Source organism: Pan troglodytes, chromosome 5 (genome assembly GCF_028858775.2).
Source record: "Pan troglodytes isolate AG18354 chromosome 5, NHGRI_mPanTro3-v2.0_pri, whole genome shotgun sequence".
Classification (NCBI taxonomy): domain Eukaryota; kingdom Metazoa; phylum Chordata; class Mammalia; order Primates; family Hominidae; genus Pan; species Pan troglodytes.
Window position 1 is genome coordinate 137,117,725 of NC_072403.2, and position 18,591 is coordinate 137,136,315.

General features: G+C 37.9%; 1 protein-coding gene across 10 annotated transcripts in view; it reads left to right on the forward strand.

The window, feature by feature from the left end:
* TPD52L1 (TPD52 like 1) overlaps nt 1-18,591 on the forward strand; it is a 109,637-nt gene that overhangs the window by 80,478 nt on the left and 10,568 nt on the right. For 6 of the 10 annotated variants that reach the window (XM_003311464.5, XM_003311463.5, XM_003311467.5 and 3 more), the window contains exon 4: nt 14,038-14,139. In XM_003311464.5, coding sequence (XP_003311512.3) covers nt 14,038-14,139 — 102 coding nt within the window. Of the gene's footprint in view, nt 1-14,037; nt 14,140-17,777; nt 17,793-18,591 lie in introns of all 10 variants that reach the window. The other 4 variants (XM_518724.7, XM_009451932.4, XM_009451931.4 and 1 more) reach the window with 1 other exon arrangement.

The following is an 18,591-nucleotide window of genomic DNA, read 5'->3' on the forward strand; positions in this document are numbered from 1 at the left end:
TGAGCCTTGTTGGGAAGTGCAGGTCCCTAAAGCGGTGTTTTCTGCTAGAATGGCTTTAGAACACACAAGGGCAAATTTCTCTTCACTCACCTGAAAGCTTCAGTTGTTCTCTTGAGTTAGAAGCTTCACATTGGAAACTCCTGATTCCGCTCCTGTAGCTGAAGTGAGGACAGGCACAGAACACAGACTTGAAGCATATACTTTCAACGTTTCTGCCACCTAATGCACAACTGACGGCAACTCAAAGATATCTTACACATTCCTGCTTTTACTTAAGGAAAACGTATTGTTCCTCTGCTCTATCAATTATGTAAGTCAGCAATGGTGAACCTATATTTAGCTTAAAGTAAGAGACCTAGCGATCTGAAATGCTAAATACTATTTCTATTTAAGTTACAAGATTGTCAAGTCAATCAAGGTATTAGTATTTAAGTTGTTTTCATTATTTGAATATTATTGCACATAGTTTTATATGATAGGGTTGAAAAACAATCTTAAGTATTAAAGATGTGCCAGATTCCATGGCATAATAAAGGGAGTAAAATGCAATGCATCATCGAGTGCCATGGCTCACACCTATAATCCTAGCCCTTCAGGAGGCCGAGGTGAAAGAATCACTTGAGCTCACGAGTTCAAGATCAGCCTGGGCAGCGTGGTGAAACTGCATCTTTACAAAAAGTGCAAAAAATCAGCCAAATATGGTGGCATGCACCTGTAGTCCCAGCCATTTAGGGGGCTGAGGTGGGAGGATTGCTAGAGCCCAGGAGATGGAGGCTGCAATGAGCCATGTTCACTCCACTGCACTCCAGCCTGGGTGACCAAGTGATACCCTGTCTACAAATAACAATAATAATAATAATAATAATAATAATAATAAAAACACCAACTTCTTTTGGCTGATAGGAGGGTTTTTTTTCCCCAAGACTCAGGCTCCTAGCTTCTGGATGGGGATCTATCTTACTCATGCAACTTTAAGATCAAGTTCAATCAGGATGCAGCATAAGGTTACAGGGCCTGTGCAATACATAACTCCTGAGGCACCATTTGCTTAGACCAGGCATGTCCAATATCTGGGCTTCCCTGGGCCACACTGGAAGGAGAATTGTCTTGGGCCACACATAAAATACACTAAGGATAGCTGATCAGCTAAAAAGAAAAAAAAGTTGCAAAAAATAAAAAAATAAAAACTCATAATGATTTAAGAAAGTTTATGAGTTTGTGTTGGGCTGCTTTCAAAGCTGTCCTGGGCCACATGTGACCCATAGGCTGCGGGTTGGACAAGCTTGGCCTAGGCTATGGTGTGAGTGCTGCTCCTTGGTGCTTTTAAGTACTTGGAGCCCAATGGCCTATTTCTCATGGGGTCTCTGATTACTTTGTTCTTGAAAATCATTTCCTGACATATAACCCTTTCTCACTGTTTACCCTTTTGAAATCTCTTTCAATTGTTGATTTCCAAGTAATGTATATAAAATAGCAACTAACTGTTTTCAAGAAATATGATGGTTAGCTGGGCTCAGTGACGCTTGCCTATAATCCCAGCTGCTGGGGAGGCTAAGGCAGAAGGATTGCCAGAGTCTAGGAATTCGAGGCCAGCTTGGATAATGTAGTGGGATCCCAAGTCTATATATATATAAAAGGAATATGATGTTTAGCCTAAGGAAGAGGTGTAAAAATGTGGGGAAAAAAATGTGCATTTTAGCATTCTTGAAATACAGTATTATTTCTTTCTCTGAACACTGGTACTATAGAAAGCTGACCCAACTCATCTTTAAATGTCTATCATCTTCAAGGCAGCAAGACATTTTAATGGAAAGCAGGCACCCTGGACTAGGCCCTAGACTTACCTGTGTCACTAAGATTCACATAACTCTTTTGGGCCTCAGTTTCATCATCTGTAATCTGAAGGGATTTAGCTCCAGTGCCCTTCAGATTTAACATTAAATAATTCTTGGAAATAAGGAGTCCTAAAATCTTTAACACTGCATTAAACTACCTGTATAGCTGAATTTTAACTATAAAATTTCATATAGAAATAGACTTGCATTTTTCATGGTGGGGACATAAATAATATTAATACCACACTAAAGTAATCAGATCACTGCATATGCTCACCTCCCATTTTGCTATAGAAATGTGTTTAAAACACAATGTAGCTATCACCTATTTTCGATATATACTTCTCTCTAGCTAGCTATATTTAAATTATGCATTAAATTCAGAATGTCACACACACACAAACAAGTGTTTAAAAAATCATATCTTAGTTCAAAACATTCTCAAATATATAAAGTTAAACTACATGGAAAAGCTTAAAAGAAAATTAAATATTGGGTCTAATTGTAAGAATTCTTGAAGAAATGTGGAACCAACACAAGAATGAATTCTCTAACTAGTAGCCAGTCCCAACTTCATGCAAAAGCCACAGATATTGCAGAATATTTATTTACTTTTCCCTTGAGTCACGTTTCAGGCCACACAGAGTCAGTGGCAGGTGGTTGCTCAATAGACTTTCTTCCTTTCCTCCACCCTTCCCTGGTTTCCTTTTTACCCTTATCACTCCCTTCTCCCTAGGGCTCAGTCCATTCTGCAGGCACCCCAAGTGGCCAAGGCCCCAGGGACCTCTGGCCTTGACTAGACAGAAAGAGGTTGCTTTTACAGTCTTCTCAAGGGTGCAGGCTTAAGTCTTTTTAATTCTTCAAAATGGGACATTTAAAATACAGCACAACCCTTTTTGTGCCATATTTGATAGCATCACAAAGCAGAACAGCTAGAGCAGAGACCCTAAGGTAGGAGGGGGCCTGGTATGTTCCAGGGACAGTGAGGAGGCTGGAAGGTCTGGAGCAGAGTAAGAAGAAATGAGAGGGGACCAGACTGTGTAGGGCCATCAGAAGGCCCACCAGGTGGACTTTGGCTTTTCACCGTGAGTATTATGAGGGGATAGTGCAAGGTTTTGAGCAGAGACCTGCTCCAATTTAATGCTTTAATGGGTCCCTCTGGCTGCGGTGTTGAAAAGGGACTGTAGAAGGATAAGGTGGAAGTATGGAGTTTAGTTAGGAGGTGATTGCAAGAGCCCCGGTGAGTGATGATGGCGGCTTGAACTAAGGTGGAGAGTAGTGGAAGCAGTGAGAAAGTAGACTCCACATCTATTCTGAAAGTTGCAATGAACCAACAGGGCTTTCCTGATGAATTTGATTTGGAGAATGAAAGAAACAGAAAGGTTAAAGATGATGCTAGTCTCCTATTTTGGGCATTCAATAGATTGTTCTGTTTTCTTACCAAAACACATAAGTTTTTGCACAGGAAAGTTTTTCTTGATGTTTTTCAGAATTATGATGTCAGTAGAGTCCTGGATTGAGCCTAATTCTGAATCACAGTCCATAGTATAATAATGTTTCATCAGCATATAATACTGTACTTTCCTCACTTCCAACTCCTTTATTTATTTATTTATTTATGGCACAATTTCAGCTCACTGCAGCCTCTGCCTCCTGGGTTCAAGCAATTCTCCTGCCTCAGCCTCCCGAGTTGCTGGGATCACAGGCATGTGCCACCCAGCCCTGATTTTGTTTTGTTTTGTTTTGTTTTGCTTTTTTAGTAGAGACAGGGTTTCACCATGTTTGCCAGGCTGATCTCTAACTCCTGACCTCAGGTGATCCACCCTCCTCAGCCTCCCAAAGTGCTGAGATTGCAGGCGTGAGCCACGACGCCCAGCCTTGAACTCCATTTTTAATGCCCTTTTCACAGATCTGATTTCATTACCCAGTTACTACTTACTGAAACCTTCAACAGCATCCTAAAAATATGACTGTGGTAGGAAGTCCAGATTTTTCTTTATTTATTTGTAAATAAGTCATTTTGTTCTTAAGGCCAAGACACTACATTTACATCTTGCTTTCTGAGTCTAGTTAATCCAAGTGTTCAAGACACTGCTTTGGAAAACTATTTAGTAGCAGGCTTCTTCTGAAGAATTCTTAGCACATGACATTTCAAGATCACACCTCACTAAAATCTTCTAATGATGATTGGTGTTTTTATTTCTAGTCTTTAACATTTTTAGTATTTTTAACTGTCTTATCACTAATGACAATTTAGATAATAATTTTTTATCTTTTTAAATGTTATTTCAATAGTTTTTGGGAAACAGGTGGCTTTTGGTTACATGGATAAGTTTTTCGGGGGTGATTTCTGAGATTTTGATGCACCCATCACCCAAACAGTGTACATTGTACCCAAGGTGTAGTCTTTTATCCCTCACCCCCCTCGAACCCTTTCCCCCGAGTCCCCAAAGTCCATTATATCGTTCTTATGCCTTTGCATCCTCACAGCTTAGTTCCCACTTAGAAATGAGAACATACAATGTTTGGTTTTCCATTCCTGAGTTACTTCCCTTAGAATAATGGTCTCCAACTCCATCCAGATTGCTGCAAATGTCATTATTTCATTCTCTTTTATGGCTGAGTAGTATTCCATGGTATGTAGGAATATATATTAACTAGACTCAGAAAGCAAGATTTAAAAGCAAGATTTAAATGTAGTAGTTTTGGCCTTAAAAACAAGAGGACTTTTTACAAATAAATAAAGAAAAATTTGGACTTCCTACCACAGTTATATTTTATATCACATTTTCTTTATCCACTCATCAGTTGATGGGCATGTAAGCTGGTTCCATATTTTTGCAATTGCAAATTGTGCTGCTATAAATATGCATGTGTAAGTGTCTTTTTCATATAATGACTTCTTTTCCTTTGGGGGAAATCCCAATAGTGGGATTGCTGGATTGAATAGTAGTTATGCTTCTAGTTCTTTAAGGACTCTTCATACTGTTTTCCGTAGTGGTTGTAGTTTACATTCCCACCAGCAGTGTAAAAGTATTCACTTTTCACCACATCAACGCCAATGTCTATTTTTTTTTATTTTTAAATTATGGTCATTTTTGCAGGAGTAAGGTGGTATTTCATTGTAGTTTTAACTTGCATTTCTCTGATAATTAGTGATGTGGGGCATTTTTTCACGTTTGTTGGCCATTTGTATATCTGCTTTTGAGAATTGTCTATTCATGTCTGTATTAGTCTGTTATCATGCTGCTGATAAAGACATACCCAAGATTGGGTAATTTATAAAGAAAAAGGTTTAATGGATTCACAGTTCCACATGGCTGGGAATGCCTCACAATTATGGCAGAAGGTGGAAGGCACATCTTACATGGCAGCAGGAAAGAGAGAATGAGAGCCAAGCAATAGGGGAACCCCTTATAAAACCATCAGATCTCATGAGACTTATTTACTACCACAAAAATAGTATGTGGGAAACCATCCCCATGATTCAATTATCTCCCACCAGGTCCCTCCCACAACACGTAGAACTTATGGGAGCTACAATTCAAGATGAGATTTGGGTGGGGACCCAGGCAAACCATATCAATGTCCTTTACCCACTTTTTGATGGGGTTGTTTTGTTCTTGCTGATTTGTTTGAGTTTTGAGTTTCTTGTAGGTTCTGGATATTAGTCGTTTGTCAGATGCATAGTTTGCAAAGATTTTCTCCCACTCTGGTTTGTCTGTTTGCTGATTATTTCTTCTGCTGTGCAGAAGCTTTTTAGTTTAATTAGGTCCCATATATTTATTTATGTTGCATTTGCTTTTGTGTTCTTGGTCATGAACTCTTTGCCTAAGCCAAGGTCTAGAAGAGTTTTTCTGATGTTATCCTCTAGAATTTTTATAGTTTCAGGTCTTAGATTTAAGTCTCACATTCATCTTGAGTTGATTTTTGTGTAAGGTGAGAGATGAGGATCCAGTTTCGTTCTTCTACATGTGACTTTCCAATTATCCCAGTGCCATTTGTTGAATAGGGTGTCCTTTCCCCACTTTATGTTTTTGTTTGCTTTGCCAAAGATCAGTTTACTGTAAGTATTGGCTTCATTTCTGGATTCTCTGTTCTCTTCCATTGTTCTACGTGCCTATTTTTATACCAGTACCATGCTATTTTGGTAACTACAGCCTTGTAGTATAGTTTGAAGTCTGGTAATGTGATACCTCCAGATTTGTTCTTTTTCCTTAGTATTGTTTTGGCTATGTGGGCTTTTTTGGGGGTTCCATGTGAACTTTAGAATTGTTTTTTCTAGTTCAGTGAAGAGTGATAATGATATTTTGATGGGAATTGCATTGAATCTGTAGATTGCTATTGGCAGTATGGTCATTTTTACAATACTGATTCTACCCATTCATGAGCATGAGTTTTCATTTGTTTGTGTTATCTTTGGTTTCTTTCAGCAGTGTTTTGTCATTTTCCTTGCAGGTATCTTTCACCTACTTGGTTAAGTATATTCCTAAGTATTTTATTTTTTATTTTTTGCAGCTATCGTAAAAGGGATTGAGTTCTTTATTTGATTCTCAGTTTGGTCACTGTTGGTGTACAGCAGTGCTACTGATTTGTGTACATTGATTTTGTATCCTGAAACTTTACTGAATTCATTCATCAGATCTAGTAGCTTTTTGGATGAGTTTTTAGGGTTTTCTAGGTATGCAGTCATATCATCAGTGAACAGCAACAGTTTGACTTCCTCTTTTCCAATTTAGATGGCTTTTATTTCTTTTTCTTGTCTGATTGCTCTGGCTAAGACTTCCTGTACTATATTGAATAGAAGTGGTGAAAGTGGGCATCCTTATCTTCTTCCAGTTCTTGAGGGAATGCTTTCAACTTTTCTCCCATTTAGTATGAGGCTGGCTGTGGGTTTGTCATAGATGGATTTTATTATCTTGAAATATGTCCCTTCTATGCTGATTATGCAGAGATCTTTAATCATAAAGGGATGCCATATTTTGTCAAATAACTTTTCTGTGTCTATTGAGATGATCATATGATTTTTGTTTTTAATTCTGTTTATGTAATGTATCACATTTATTGACTTGCATATGTTAAAGCATCCCTGAGTCCCTGGTATGAAATCCACTTGATCATGGTGGATTATATTTTTGATATGCTGTTGGATTCAGTTAGCTAGTATTTTGTTGAGGATTTTTGTGTCTATGTTCATCAGGGATATGTTTTCTTTTCTTGTTATGTCCTTTCCTGGTTTTGGCATTACATTTGGTGATACCAGCTTCATAGAATGATCTGGGAGGATTTCCTCTTTCTCTGTCTTTTGGAATAGTTCTAGTAGGATTGGTACCAATTCTTCTTTAAATGTCTGATAGAATTAGCTGTGAATGTATATGGCCCTGGACTTTTTTTTTATTGTCAATTTTTTTATTACTGTTTCAATCTCGCTACATATTATTGGTCTGTTCAGAGTTTCGATTTCTTCCTGATTTCATCTAGGAGGGTTGTATTGATGTATTTCCAGGAACTTATCCATCTCCTCTAGATTTTCTAGTTTGTGTGCATGAAGGTATTTCTAGTAGCCCTGAATGTTTGTATTTCTGTGGTATCAGTTGTGATATCTCCCATTTCATTTCTAATTGAGCTTCTTTGGATTCTCTCTCTTGTTTTCTTGGTTAATCTTGCTAATGGTCTATCAATTTTGTTTATCTTTTTGAAGAATCAGCTTTTTGTTTCATTTAACTTTTATATCTTTTTTTTGTCAGTTTCATTTAGTTCTACTCTGATCTTTGTTATTTTTTTTTTCTTCCGCTGGGTTTGGGTTTGGTTTGCTTCTGTTTCTCTAGTTCCTTGAGATGTGACATTAGGTTGTCTATTTGGGGTCTTTCAGACTTTTTGATGTAGTCATTTAATGCTATGAAATTTCCTCTTAGCACTGCTTTTGTTGTATCCCAGAGGTTTTGACAAGTTGTCTCACTATTATCATTCAGTTCCAAGAATTTTTAAATTTCCATCTTGATTTCATTGTTGACCAAAGATTATTCAAGAGCAGATTGTTTAATGTCTATATATTTGTATAGTTTTGAGGCTTCCTTTTGGAGTCAGGATACTTGATATGAATTTGGTTTTCTTAAATTTATTGAGACTTGTTTTGTGGCCTATCATATGGTCTATCTTAGAGAATGTTTCATGTGCTGATGAAAAGAATGTATACTGCAATTGTTTGGTAGAATGTTCTGTAAATATATGTTAAGTCCATTAGTTCTAGTGTAGAGTTTAAGTCCATTGTTTCATTGTTGATTTTCCATCTTGATGACATGTCTAGTGCTGTCATTGTAGTATTAAAGTCCCCCACTATTATTGCATTGCCATCTATCTCATTTCTCAGGCCTGGTAGTAATTGTTTTATGAATTTTGGAGCTCCAGTATTCGGTGCATATGTATTTAGGATTGTGATATTTTCTTATTGGACTAATCCTTTCATCATTACATAATGTCCCTCTTGGTCTTTTTTTAGTGTTGTTGCTTTAAAGTCTGTTTTGTTTGTTATAAGAATAGCTACTCCTGCTCACTTTTAGTTTCCATTTTTGTGGAATATCTTTTTCCACCTCTTTACCTTAAGTTGATGTGATTCCTTATGTGTTACGTGAGTCTCTTGAAGACAGCAGATACTTGGTTGGTGGTTTTTAATCCATTTTGCCATCATGCGTCTTTTAAGTGGAGCATTTAGGCCATTTACGTTGAAAGTCAGTATTGAGATGTGAGGTACTGTTCTATTCATTATGCTAGTTGTTGCCTAAATACTGTTTTGTTTTATTTCATTTTGTTCTTGTTTTATAGGTCCTGTGAGATTTATGCTTTGATGAAGTTCTATTTTGGTGTATTTCAAGGTTTTGTTTCAAGATTTAGAACTCCCTTGAGCATTTCTTGTCAGGCTGGCTTGGTAGTGGCAATTTCTCTCAGCATTTGTTTGTCTGCAAAAGACTTTCTCTCTCTTTCATTTATGAAGCTTAGTTTTGCTGGATACAAAATTCTTGGATAATTGTCTGCCAATTATTTTGTTTAAGGAGGCTAATGATGGGACCCTAATCCCTTCTGGCTTGTAAGATTTCTGCTGATAAACCAGCTGTTAATCTGATAGGTTTTCCTTAATAGGTTACCTGATGCTTTTTCCTCATTGCTCTTAAGATTCTTTTCTTTGTCTTGATTTTAGATAACCTGATGACTGTGTGCCTATGTGATGATCTTTTTGTGAATAATTTCACAGGAGTTCTTTGAGCTTCTTGTATTTCATTGTCTAGATCTCTGGCAAGGCCAGGGAACTTTTCCCCAATTATTTCCTCAAATAAGTTTTCCAAACTAAAATTTTTCTTCTTCCTCAGAAACAGCAATTATTCTTAGGTTTGGCCATTTAACATAATCCCAAATTTCTTGGAGGAGGCTTTGTTCATTTTTTTTCTTTGTCTTTGTTGGATTGTGTTAATTTGAAAGCCTTGTCTTTGACCTCTGAAGTTTGTTTCTATTTGTTCTAGTCTATTGTTGAAACTTTCCACTGCATTTTTTATTTTCCTAAGCAAGTCTTTCATTTCCAGAAGTTATGATTGTTTTTTCCTTATGATATATATTTCTCTGGAAAATTTTTTATTGATGTCCTATATTTGTTTTAAGTTTCTTTAAGTTAGTTTTCAGCCAACTTACCTTTCTCTTGTATCTCCTTGAGTAGCACAATTCTGAATTCTTTATCTGGCAATTCAGAGATTTCGTCTTGGTTTGGATCCATTCCTAGGGAGTTAGTGTGACCTTTCATGGGTGTTATAGAACCCTGGTTTGTTTTATTACTAGAATTACTTTTCTGGTTTCTTCTCATTTGGGTAGACCATTTCTTAAAATTGTTCTTGAATTTATTTTTGCTTAAAAATTTTTTTAACTTAAATTTATTTATTCCCTCTTAAGGATTAGACTTTAATGTTTATTTTAGCCTAATTTAATTCTTGGTGCTTGTAGGGTTGAAGACTCAGTATGAGATCCTTAGTTACAGAAAGTTTTTTTGTGTGCTGGCTTTCCCTTATGCTGTTTGTAGTTGTTACATTCTTGGTGTGTGGATGAGTTCACTGCCTCTTATGGAGTTGGAATGGCAGGTATCTCTTGAAGCTTATCTTGTTCTCTCATGGTGTACCCTTTATTTATTTATTTAACTTTTTTCCCACTGTTTTATTTACTGAGTTGACGATTCAGGCTTTAGGCCATTAGAAGAGGTATCCCTGGTTAGGCACTGGTTGTGGCTAAGGCAGGTGGGTAGATGTAATACCCGATGGTGGGCTGAGGTCCCAGCCTTGATGAAGTTGGCTGGAGGACCTCTCAATTAGATGTGCTGAGGTTTCATCAAGGTGAAGAGTGGGAGCTACCTCCACTGTCCTGCCAGGTCAGCAGGAAAGCTACTCACCTCACAGCCTTATTCCTGTCCCAGTGTTCTGGCTATTCGGATAAGACAGGCACCTCTTTTCATCTATGGAAATGTTGATGTTCCAAGTAGGGAGGAATTGTGACTTTGCCTCTCATGCAGGCTTGAATCTGGAGTGTGTTCCTCCTGTGGGGCTGCACTCACCCTGGATTGTTCCAGAAAGGCTGTCTATAGGTGCCTCCATTCTTCTGGGGGAAGCCCAACTGTGTCTGCAGTAGAGTGCCAGGGGAAACAAGGACCCCTTCTTTAAGGTCCTACACAATCACAGGGGCTGCCTGCCGTTTGGGCTAGAGGTGCAGACTTTCCCTACTGCGCCCAGCACTGCAATTGTGTCTCTGCTATGAGAAACTTCCCACCACTGGAAAGATTTGGAACTCAAGGCCTGCTGTTCACATTCTTTTGTACCATAGGGTGATCCTTTGATGTAGTGCTCACCCCCTTCCCTTAGAAATGGGACATCCTGAGAGCTGGACTGCAGTGATTGTTATTTCTCTTCTTAGTCTAACCACCCAGCAGGACTACCAGGCTCCAGGCTGGTGCTGGCAAATGTCTGCAAAAAGTCCTGTGATATGACCAGTCTTCAGGTCTCCCAGCTGTGGATACCAGTACTTGCTCTGGTGGAGGTGGCAGGGGAGTGAAGTAGACTCTATGAGAATCCTTGGGTTTAACGTGCCGGCTTTCTCAGATGCTGGTTATGCTAGCAGTGAAGTCGTCATGTGGACAGACTCAGGACCTCTGGTTAGCCAGGATGTTACAGGCAGCAGTATTAGCTGTTCTTTTCTTCTTCCTGGGATCAGGGTTATTCTGTCATGAGTTGCAGTAATGGCCTGAGTTGGTCTGCCTCCAGCCAGGAGGTGGTGTTTTCAAGAAGGCACCAGCTGCAGTAGTAACAGTGGGATTTAAGCTTGCACTAAATTGTCCAAGGGAGGTATTCTGGTTTCTCAGGCAATAGGTGGGTCCATAAAGCTCTCAAGAGTTTATGTCTTCTGTGTTCTGCTACCACGGCAGGTAGAGAAATACCATCAAGTGGGGGCAGGGATAGACTCTCCTTGGGCGGGTCAGACTCTCCTTGGGTAGGGCTTGCTGCAGCCACTGTGTGGGTTGGGGGGTGTGGTTCTCAGGCCAGTGAGGTTACCTTCCAAAGGGGATTATGGCTGCCTCTGCTGTGTCATATAGTTTATCAAGGAAGTGGGGGATACCTGGTAGCAAAAGGCCTCACCCAGCTCCCACGCAGTTGGCGAGGCCAGTCTCACCCCTGCGGTGCTCTGCTAATAGAGCCAAGTTTCCATCCAGGCAGCCTGTGCACACTGAACTCAGACCTGCCCCAGGCCATAGGCTTCCCTGCTGAGAAAGCAGGCACAGCTTTCAGGCCTCGCCCCTACCTGTCTGCCCACAGTGTTGGTAGCTCCTGCGCTCATATCTGCAGCAGTTTCCACTCACCCCCCAGATTCTGCTTAAGAAAGTTCATGCCCAGTGACAATTATTATAAAATTCAGTTGGAAGCTTCTTTCACCCCATGACCCCTCCCTAATTCCACTGGCTGCCTTCCTGGAGGCGCTCTGTGAGATACAGTTATATACATTCCCTGGGCTCAAGCTAGAGAGACTGGGAGTGCCTATAAGGCTTTTCCCATTGCTGCTACTATTATATTTCACCCAGCTCCCTAAATCCATTCCAGCTCTAAGTTAGGTTAAATCCTTCTCCTGTGATCTGGATTTTCAGATTCCCTAGTGGAGATGTGGGTTCAGAGGCAGGTTTTCTCCTCTCGCACTCTAGGAACTCAGGTTTTCACCCGTCTCTCAGAATTTGCAGTGGTGTGCCACTCCTTTCAAAGGATCTGTGAATTCTTTCGGTGTTCCTGGTAAGTTCCTATGGTGGTTCTTGGAACAAAAGTTCATGATGTGAGTCTCCACACACTATTCTGTCTGAGCAAGTGCAAGATGCACATTAGCCCGTCTCCTATGTGCCATCTTCTGCCTGTCTCCTTGATAATAATATTTGATTTTGTGTATAAACTGCCTGAAATTCCATGGTTTCATGTAGTCAAAAAATGTTTTTCCAAAATTAAAAGCTAAAATCATGTAGCAAAATGTAAAAATAAAATTTAATTTGAATGAGCTGACATTTTTGGGACCTTCAGAGAAAAAAAGAAATTAAGCAAACTTCCTAAAAGCTGTTCATTTCTTTCATCTTGTCTCATTTGCTGTTTGACCCAGTGCCATCTGGCATCCACATTCCTTGTTCTCCTCACACAGTCCTCTCCAGAGACACAAATTACCCCCTAGTCACCAGATTCTTCCTTGACCCTTATTCTGCTTGGTCTTGTCATTTTTGATAGGAAATGTCTGTTCAGTAAATGAACATTTGGTTTTATGATCTAGTTAATGTATGTTTTTATACTTCCTAAAAAAACATTGTGTTAATAAATAACATATAATGCTAACAATATTATAGACAGATTCCATTCTGCTCACAAAAAGAATACCACATTAATAAAGTTATTTCTGTCCTAGGGAAGACCAAGGCACGTATTTGAAAATATTCACTAGAGCCTGAGATCATACTTAGGACTGGATGACTTGTGGGAGATGGAAGGGGTAGAGGAAAAAGGGCAGTTCCTACATAGCTGATTTCATAAGGTATAATGTTTTCTTACAGATACCATATGCATGCAAGTATAACAGGGTTTTGGGAGAACTTACCTGGGAGCAGCATAAATCAGAAGAAGACAGCATATGCATTTTAAGATTTGAGGGTTTTTTTAAATGTGTATAAAAATTTTGTTGATTTACTATTATTCCTCAAGTTATGTACCTTTTATTTCCCACTTTCATAACCAACTCAGAAATTTCTCATCCCTATAGGTAGCATCACTGTCCTTCCTGTCATGATGCTCGCAGCCTCAGGACAACCTTTGGTCTTGCTCTTATTTATCACTTACCATCTCCTGTTGAATCTGTCCATTCTATCCCTGTAATCCATCATACCTCTTTCTTTTCCTAGTGCCACTACTCCCAGTTCAGAGTCACAAAAGGTTGTCCCTTTTGATATCACCCACTCGTTCATCTACTATTTATTAAGTTTCTTCTTTATCCCTTTGTCAGAGACCAGGGACACAAAGATGAATGGCTTCCTTGCCCTCAAGTAGTCAAGTCTAGTATGACATAGGCTTATCAACAAATATTCACAGTATATATTCCTAAAACTGTTTTCAAAAAAAGTCACTATATTATCTTAAGATAATGTGCTTTTATTATTCCCAGCTATAAATACTAGAAAAGTAAGCTAAATAACTAACTGTGTTTTGCCTTTTTCTGGCTTATTTTACCCAAATTAACAGTATAAGCTTAGATGTACCTTCAAAACCTAAACCTGCATTCTCTAATTTCTGTGTCATCCTTGATGCCTAGAGCTGTCATTGACAAGTGTCTGTTTTAGAACTAATACACTTCAAGAACAACATTCTGCTCACTGAGCAGTTCCATTATTTGTCATGAAAGAGCTGCACATTCAGATCTGTATTTGTATTTGTATCTGTATATACTTCCTAAATTCAGATTTAATGGTCTGACTTTCCTTCTGATGAACAGCAGCCAACCCATCATCCCCAGACAATGAATGGAAACAGTGGTTTTGTGGATCTTCTTCTTCCTAAATCTGTTGAGGAAAGGACATTTTCAAAGTAAGGAGTGAGAAGGAAGATGAATTGTTTATGGGAGATCATGATATAAAAACCGTGTTGTTCTGTTTTATTTCTAGCTACAAGAAAACACATGAAACCCTGAGTCACGCAGGGCAGAAGGCAACTGCAGCTTTCAGCAACGTTGGAACGGCCATCAGCAAGAAGTTCGGAGACATGAGGTACTGTGGGAAAATACCATGGGAACGGCGCTAAGCCCTTGGCTTTCCGATTGAAGGGAGCACTAGCTGTTAGCTGCTCATCTCAACATATGTATTTTTTTATTTTAATGGATAAAAATGTTATATGGCTGATATTATTGACGACTAAGATAAATTTTCACACTGGGACATTTTCTGCCTGAAGGTCAGGCTTAGGTGGCCTGGTCCCAGAGTTGCTGTTTCTACTAGGACCCGACCTGGTAAAAATAGAAGATACAGGGTAGTGAGGCAGATTTGAAAAGAATGCAGCATGTGCAAATTCTTACTAGCTGTAATATAAATGATAAATTAAAATATGCATTTAGTGGAATGCGCTCCCATAAACTATTCTAGGTTGCATATTTGTATACATCCATCTAGTATATTTTTTCTGTTAAATAGGTACATATTTATCCTTTTATTCCATAAAGGTACCACACATATACACTTCTGGTAGTTTTCTTTCTTCATTTTATAACTATTTTGTGAGTATGTTAAATATTTATTGCACCTTCATTTTTAATGAATTTATTATCTCCCAGTGCGTAGCTATAGCAATGCTTTTACCCTTGCACATTTTCATTATTTTCAATATTTCACTGTTACATAAAATAAGGGTGACCATCAAGGTTGATTTTGACTTGAGAACCAAAAGTTCTCACTGGAGGCACCAGGAAAAAAAAATGTAGTATTGCCCATAGTTTTTCATATTATATACAATATTATATACAATATATTATATACCATATTATATAGAGGTATTACTCTTTTAGTTTTTGCTTATTTAAATACCAGTCATAGTTTTATTTTGCATTTGGCTGATACGCCTTGGAGGATTTTTCTTCAGAAATCAGTTTCATTTTTCCCTCTATTCTTTAAAAACTTTTTGAGCACATTTTACATTTCTTCTTTTAAAAAAAAATCTCTGCGTATTTATTTTACTGGATTCTTAAACTGTTACTTTTTTATTAAAAAGAAAAAGCTTTGGGCTGGGCACAGTGGCTCATGCCTGTAATCCCATCATTTTGGGAGACTGAGGCAGGTGGATCCCTTGAGGTCAGGAGTTCGAGACCAGCCTGACCAATATGGTGAGACCCTGTCTCCATTAAAATATATATATATATACACAAAAATTAGCCAGGCATGGTTGTGTGTGCCTGTAGTCCCAGCTGCTGGGGAGGCTGAGGCAGGAGAATCACTTGAACCCAGGAGACAGAGGTTGCAGTGAGCCCAGATCACGCCACTGCACTCCAGCCTAGGCGATAGAGTGAGACTCTGTCTCAAAAAAAAAAAAAAAGAAGGAAAAGCTTTGACACTGAGAGGCAAATATCTTCCTAACTTTACACTTATAGATACATCTTTATAAATTATATTATTAAATTTTATTTACTTCAAAAATTGCTGGACTGTCCCCAATATTCATTCACTATTTTAACAACTAGGCATTCACAAGGACATGTGCATGAATCTGAGTACATTGTTTTATCTTCATTTTTACTAATGCCACAATAATAAAAAGTAATTGAAATTCTTCAGAAGCAGATGTGATAAACAGGTAAACCTTCTGAATTATTAATTACCCCTAATTCTATTACAAATAAAATTTGTAATAATTTTAACGGCATTATAACATTTATCTAAACTAATTAAATAATCCTTTAAAATAGGAAACCCTCTATAACCTTGGGTATATGTTTTATACCCAAGAAAACATATTTTCCCATGTTTATAAAATTGGTTCTCTTCATACTGTGTTGAAATCTTTCACTTGAACCCTGGGAACTCCAGCATGACACTGCTAACTAGAATAGTGCTTCTGCATCTTTAGGAGATCTTACAAACACCTCTGAAGCTTGTTTAGAATATATATTCTTAGGTTGCACCTCTCAGAGGTTGTGCTCAGTAAGTCTGAGGTGGAGTCTAGGAATCTGTGTTTATAACAAGCTTCCAGATAATTTGGCTTCAGAGGGTCAGTTTATGAGGAAGACAGACATAGCTTAGCTCACCTGTACCTGGGGTTTTCACTAATAAAATGGAGATAAGAATAACAATGTCATTGGACTATTATAAAAGTAGCAGAAGAAAGCCTGACATGTATTATGCACTCAAAAAATTGCAGTTTTTTATCTTTAAGTGACCAGCTCAGTTACAAGATGGCCCCACATGGTAGAAATTAGGGAGAGTACATTAACAGGAGCCCACTGTATTTCATAAAGGCCCTGCTCATTGTTTTTCCCAATAGTGAAGAATGAAGACTGTGTTTCACATATGCAATATGTTGGCATTCATATTCAAACACTAATTGGGTACAATGTCAAGGTTGTATTGACTGCCTTTCCTCCTGTTTCAATGTGGCTTTGTCTAGTACAGTGGATGGCCTATTTTCCAGGACTTCCAAACTTTCCATTTGTTATTACCCCATGTAGAGGATACAACATTTTCATTATAAACTGTGGCTAAAAATATTGGAAAATACAGTCTGTGTTGCTAGATAATCAAATACAATCCTGAAATATTTTGAAGAGTTTGAAAATTTCAGAGCTTTATTTATATAATATTTTATGTGTATATTTCTCTCAAACTATATCTAACATTTGTATATAAATGAGAATAACTCTTTGTGAAAGCAACAAGTTTTACAAAGATTTTTACTTTTAAATTATGCCCAAACAAGTAATATAAATAAAAGTCATTTTGAAAGTGTTTAAACTTAATTTAATAAAAGACCTTAAATGGGAAAAAATAGTAAGCTTTGATTGTTTGTTCAAAAACTAATGTGCCAATTTGTAAATATGGGGAATATGTTAAAATTTGGTCACAGACCTTTTATTTTAAACTTCTTTTTGGTTAAAAGTGTCATATTAGTCTACATTTTTATTAGTTACACTATAACATTTTTGTGCATTCTGGTAACAAATTTCTGAATGTATTCAAAAACATTACCAGCAAAATTCAGATACCTTGGAAGAACAACAGTACCTCTCAGTTTTTCTTTAAAATAACTCCAAATTAATATTTACAGATTTTGTAAAACCTAGAATTTGGGCCTTTTAATAGCTGGAAAAAAAAGCTTTATGTTAAGATTTAATTTGTATGTTTTGTAAAAATAAGTTATATTTTTCTGAGCTAAGTAAGATTCTCATTTTAACCTGATTGTCATGGAATTGCCCACTCTCTTTCTCCATCCATAAAATAACATTGTTAATACCCACTTAACCAAAATATTTCCTGTGAAGTTAAAATGAGGTCACACTTAGGAAAGTACTCAGAAGAAATCCAAGCGGTTGGAATCATTTTTCTAATAACATTGGCATCTTCTGGGAACTTCTCAGTTAATTTGTTCAAACTGATCCACTGGGGACAAAATGTTTGGAGAAGGCATGTCATTTTATTACAGTCCAATCATTGTTATATTACTTATAGGAATAACAGAAGCAAAACCTGAGTTGGTAAAATGATTTGTCAGAGACATTAAAAAGTCAGTGTAATCAAGAGTGGTAAATGAAGCTACCCTGTCTGTGCTCTGGGGCCCTTGAAAGGGGACCACCAAGGGCAGTGCAGTGTTTCTCTGCCTCCTGTTTGCTAACTCTGCTCTTCTCTCCTGTGCTTCCGGGCTGCAGGTCTCACTCCATCGGGTAAGCGCCACGGGGCTGCGTGTGGGGCTTTGCCCACTCCCTTGCTGCCCCTTTGCTTTCCAGGGCTCCCTGTTTCTTTCACACTGTGCCTGAACCAACAAAACTACACTCTGTTTTCCAGAGAGTTCCCGTGACCAGGAAGATAGTTTATAGGGCACTTAATACATTTGAACTTATTGAAGTACATCTCTATGTCATTTCTGAATCATTTACACCATTTCACTTGCTGAGCTCTCTCTCAGGAGTCTCTTTCTCTGCACCATTTCTTCCGGTGTTGACAGAGGTTCTTAGAATTGAAAAGAAGAAGAAAAAAAAAACAAAGTGGAGATTGAAAGTTATATATGTTTTCTAAAACTTCTAGAAAGTAAAGTTGAGAAACAAAAACAGATTTTCTCTAGATTGTCATGTTTCTCTGAATTTCTTGCACCCACAATTTGTGTTGATGTTTCACCTTCAACTTTCTGTGCCTTCTGAAGTTGAAGGGAAGAAAGGTACCGGAAAAGCACCTATGTTAAGAAGTTTGTGATTGTTAATCCCAAGCCCCCGAATTAAGCCTTCTTTTAGCCGGAATCTTATTATATACTTTTTAAAAAAATTTTTTCCTAAGAAAGCGGTCTATATTTACAGAGATACACCAATTGGTAATGCAGATGAGGCTCTTTTAGTGATGCTTTTGAAGTGTAATTTCTGAGGAAATATCTGCCTAATAGTTTCTAAATCAAGTGTCTAGGGTAAGACCGTAAGTATCCCATGAATTTGTTTGTCCTTTTCTTTCTGTGTTCTAGCAAAGTGCTACCCA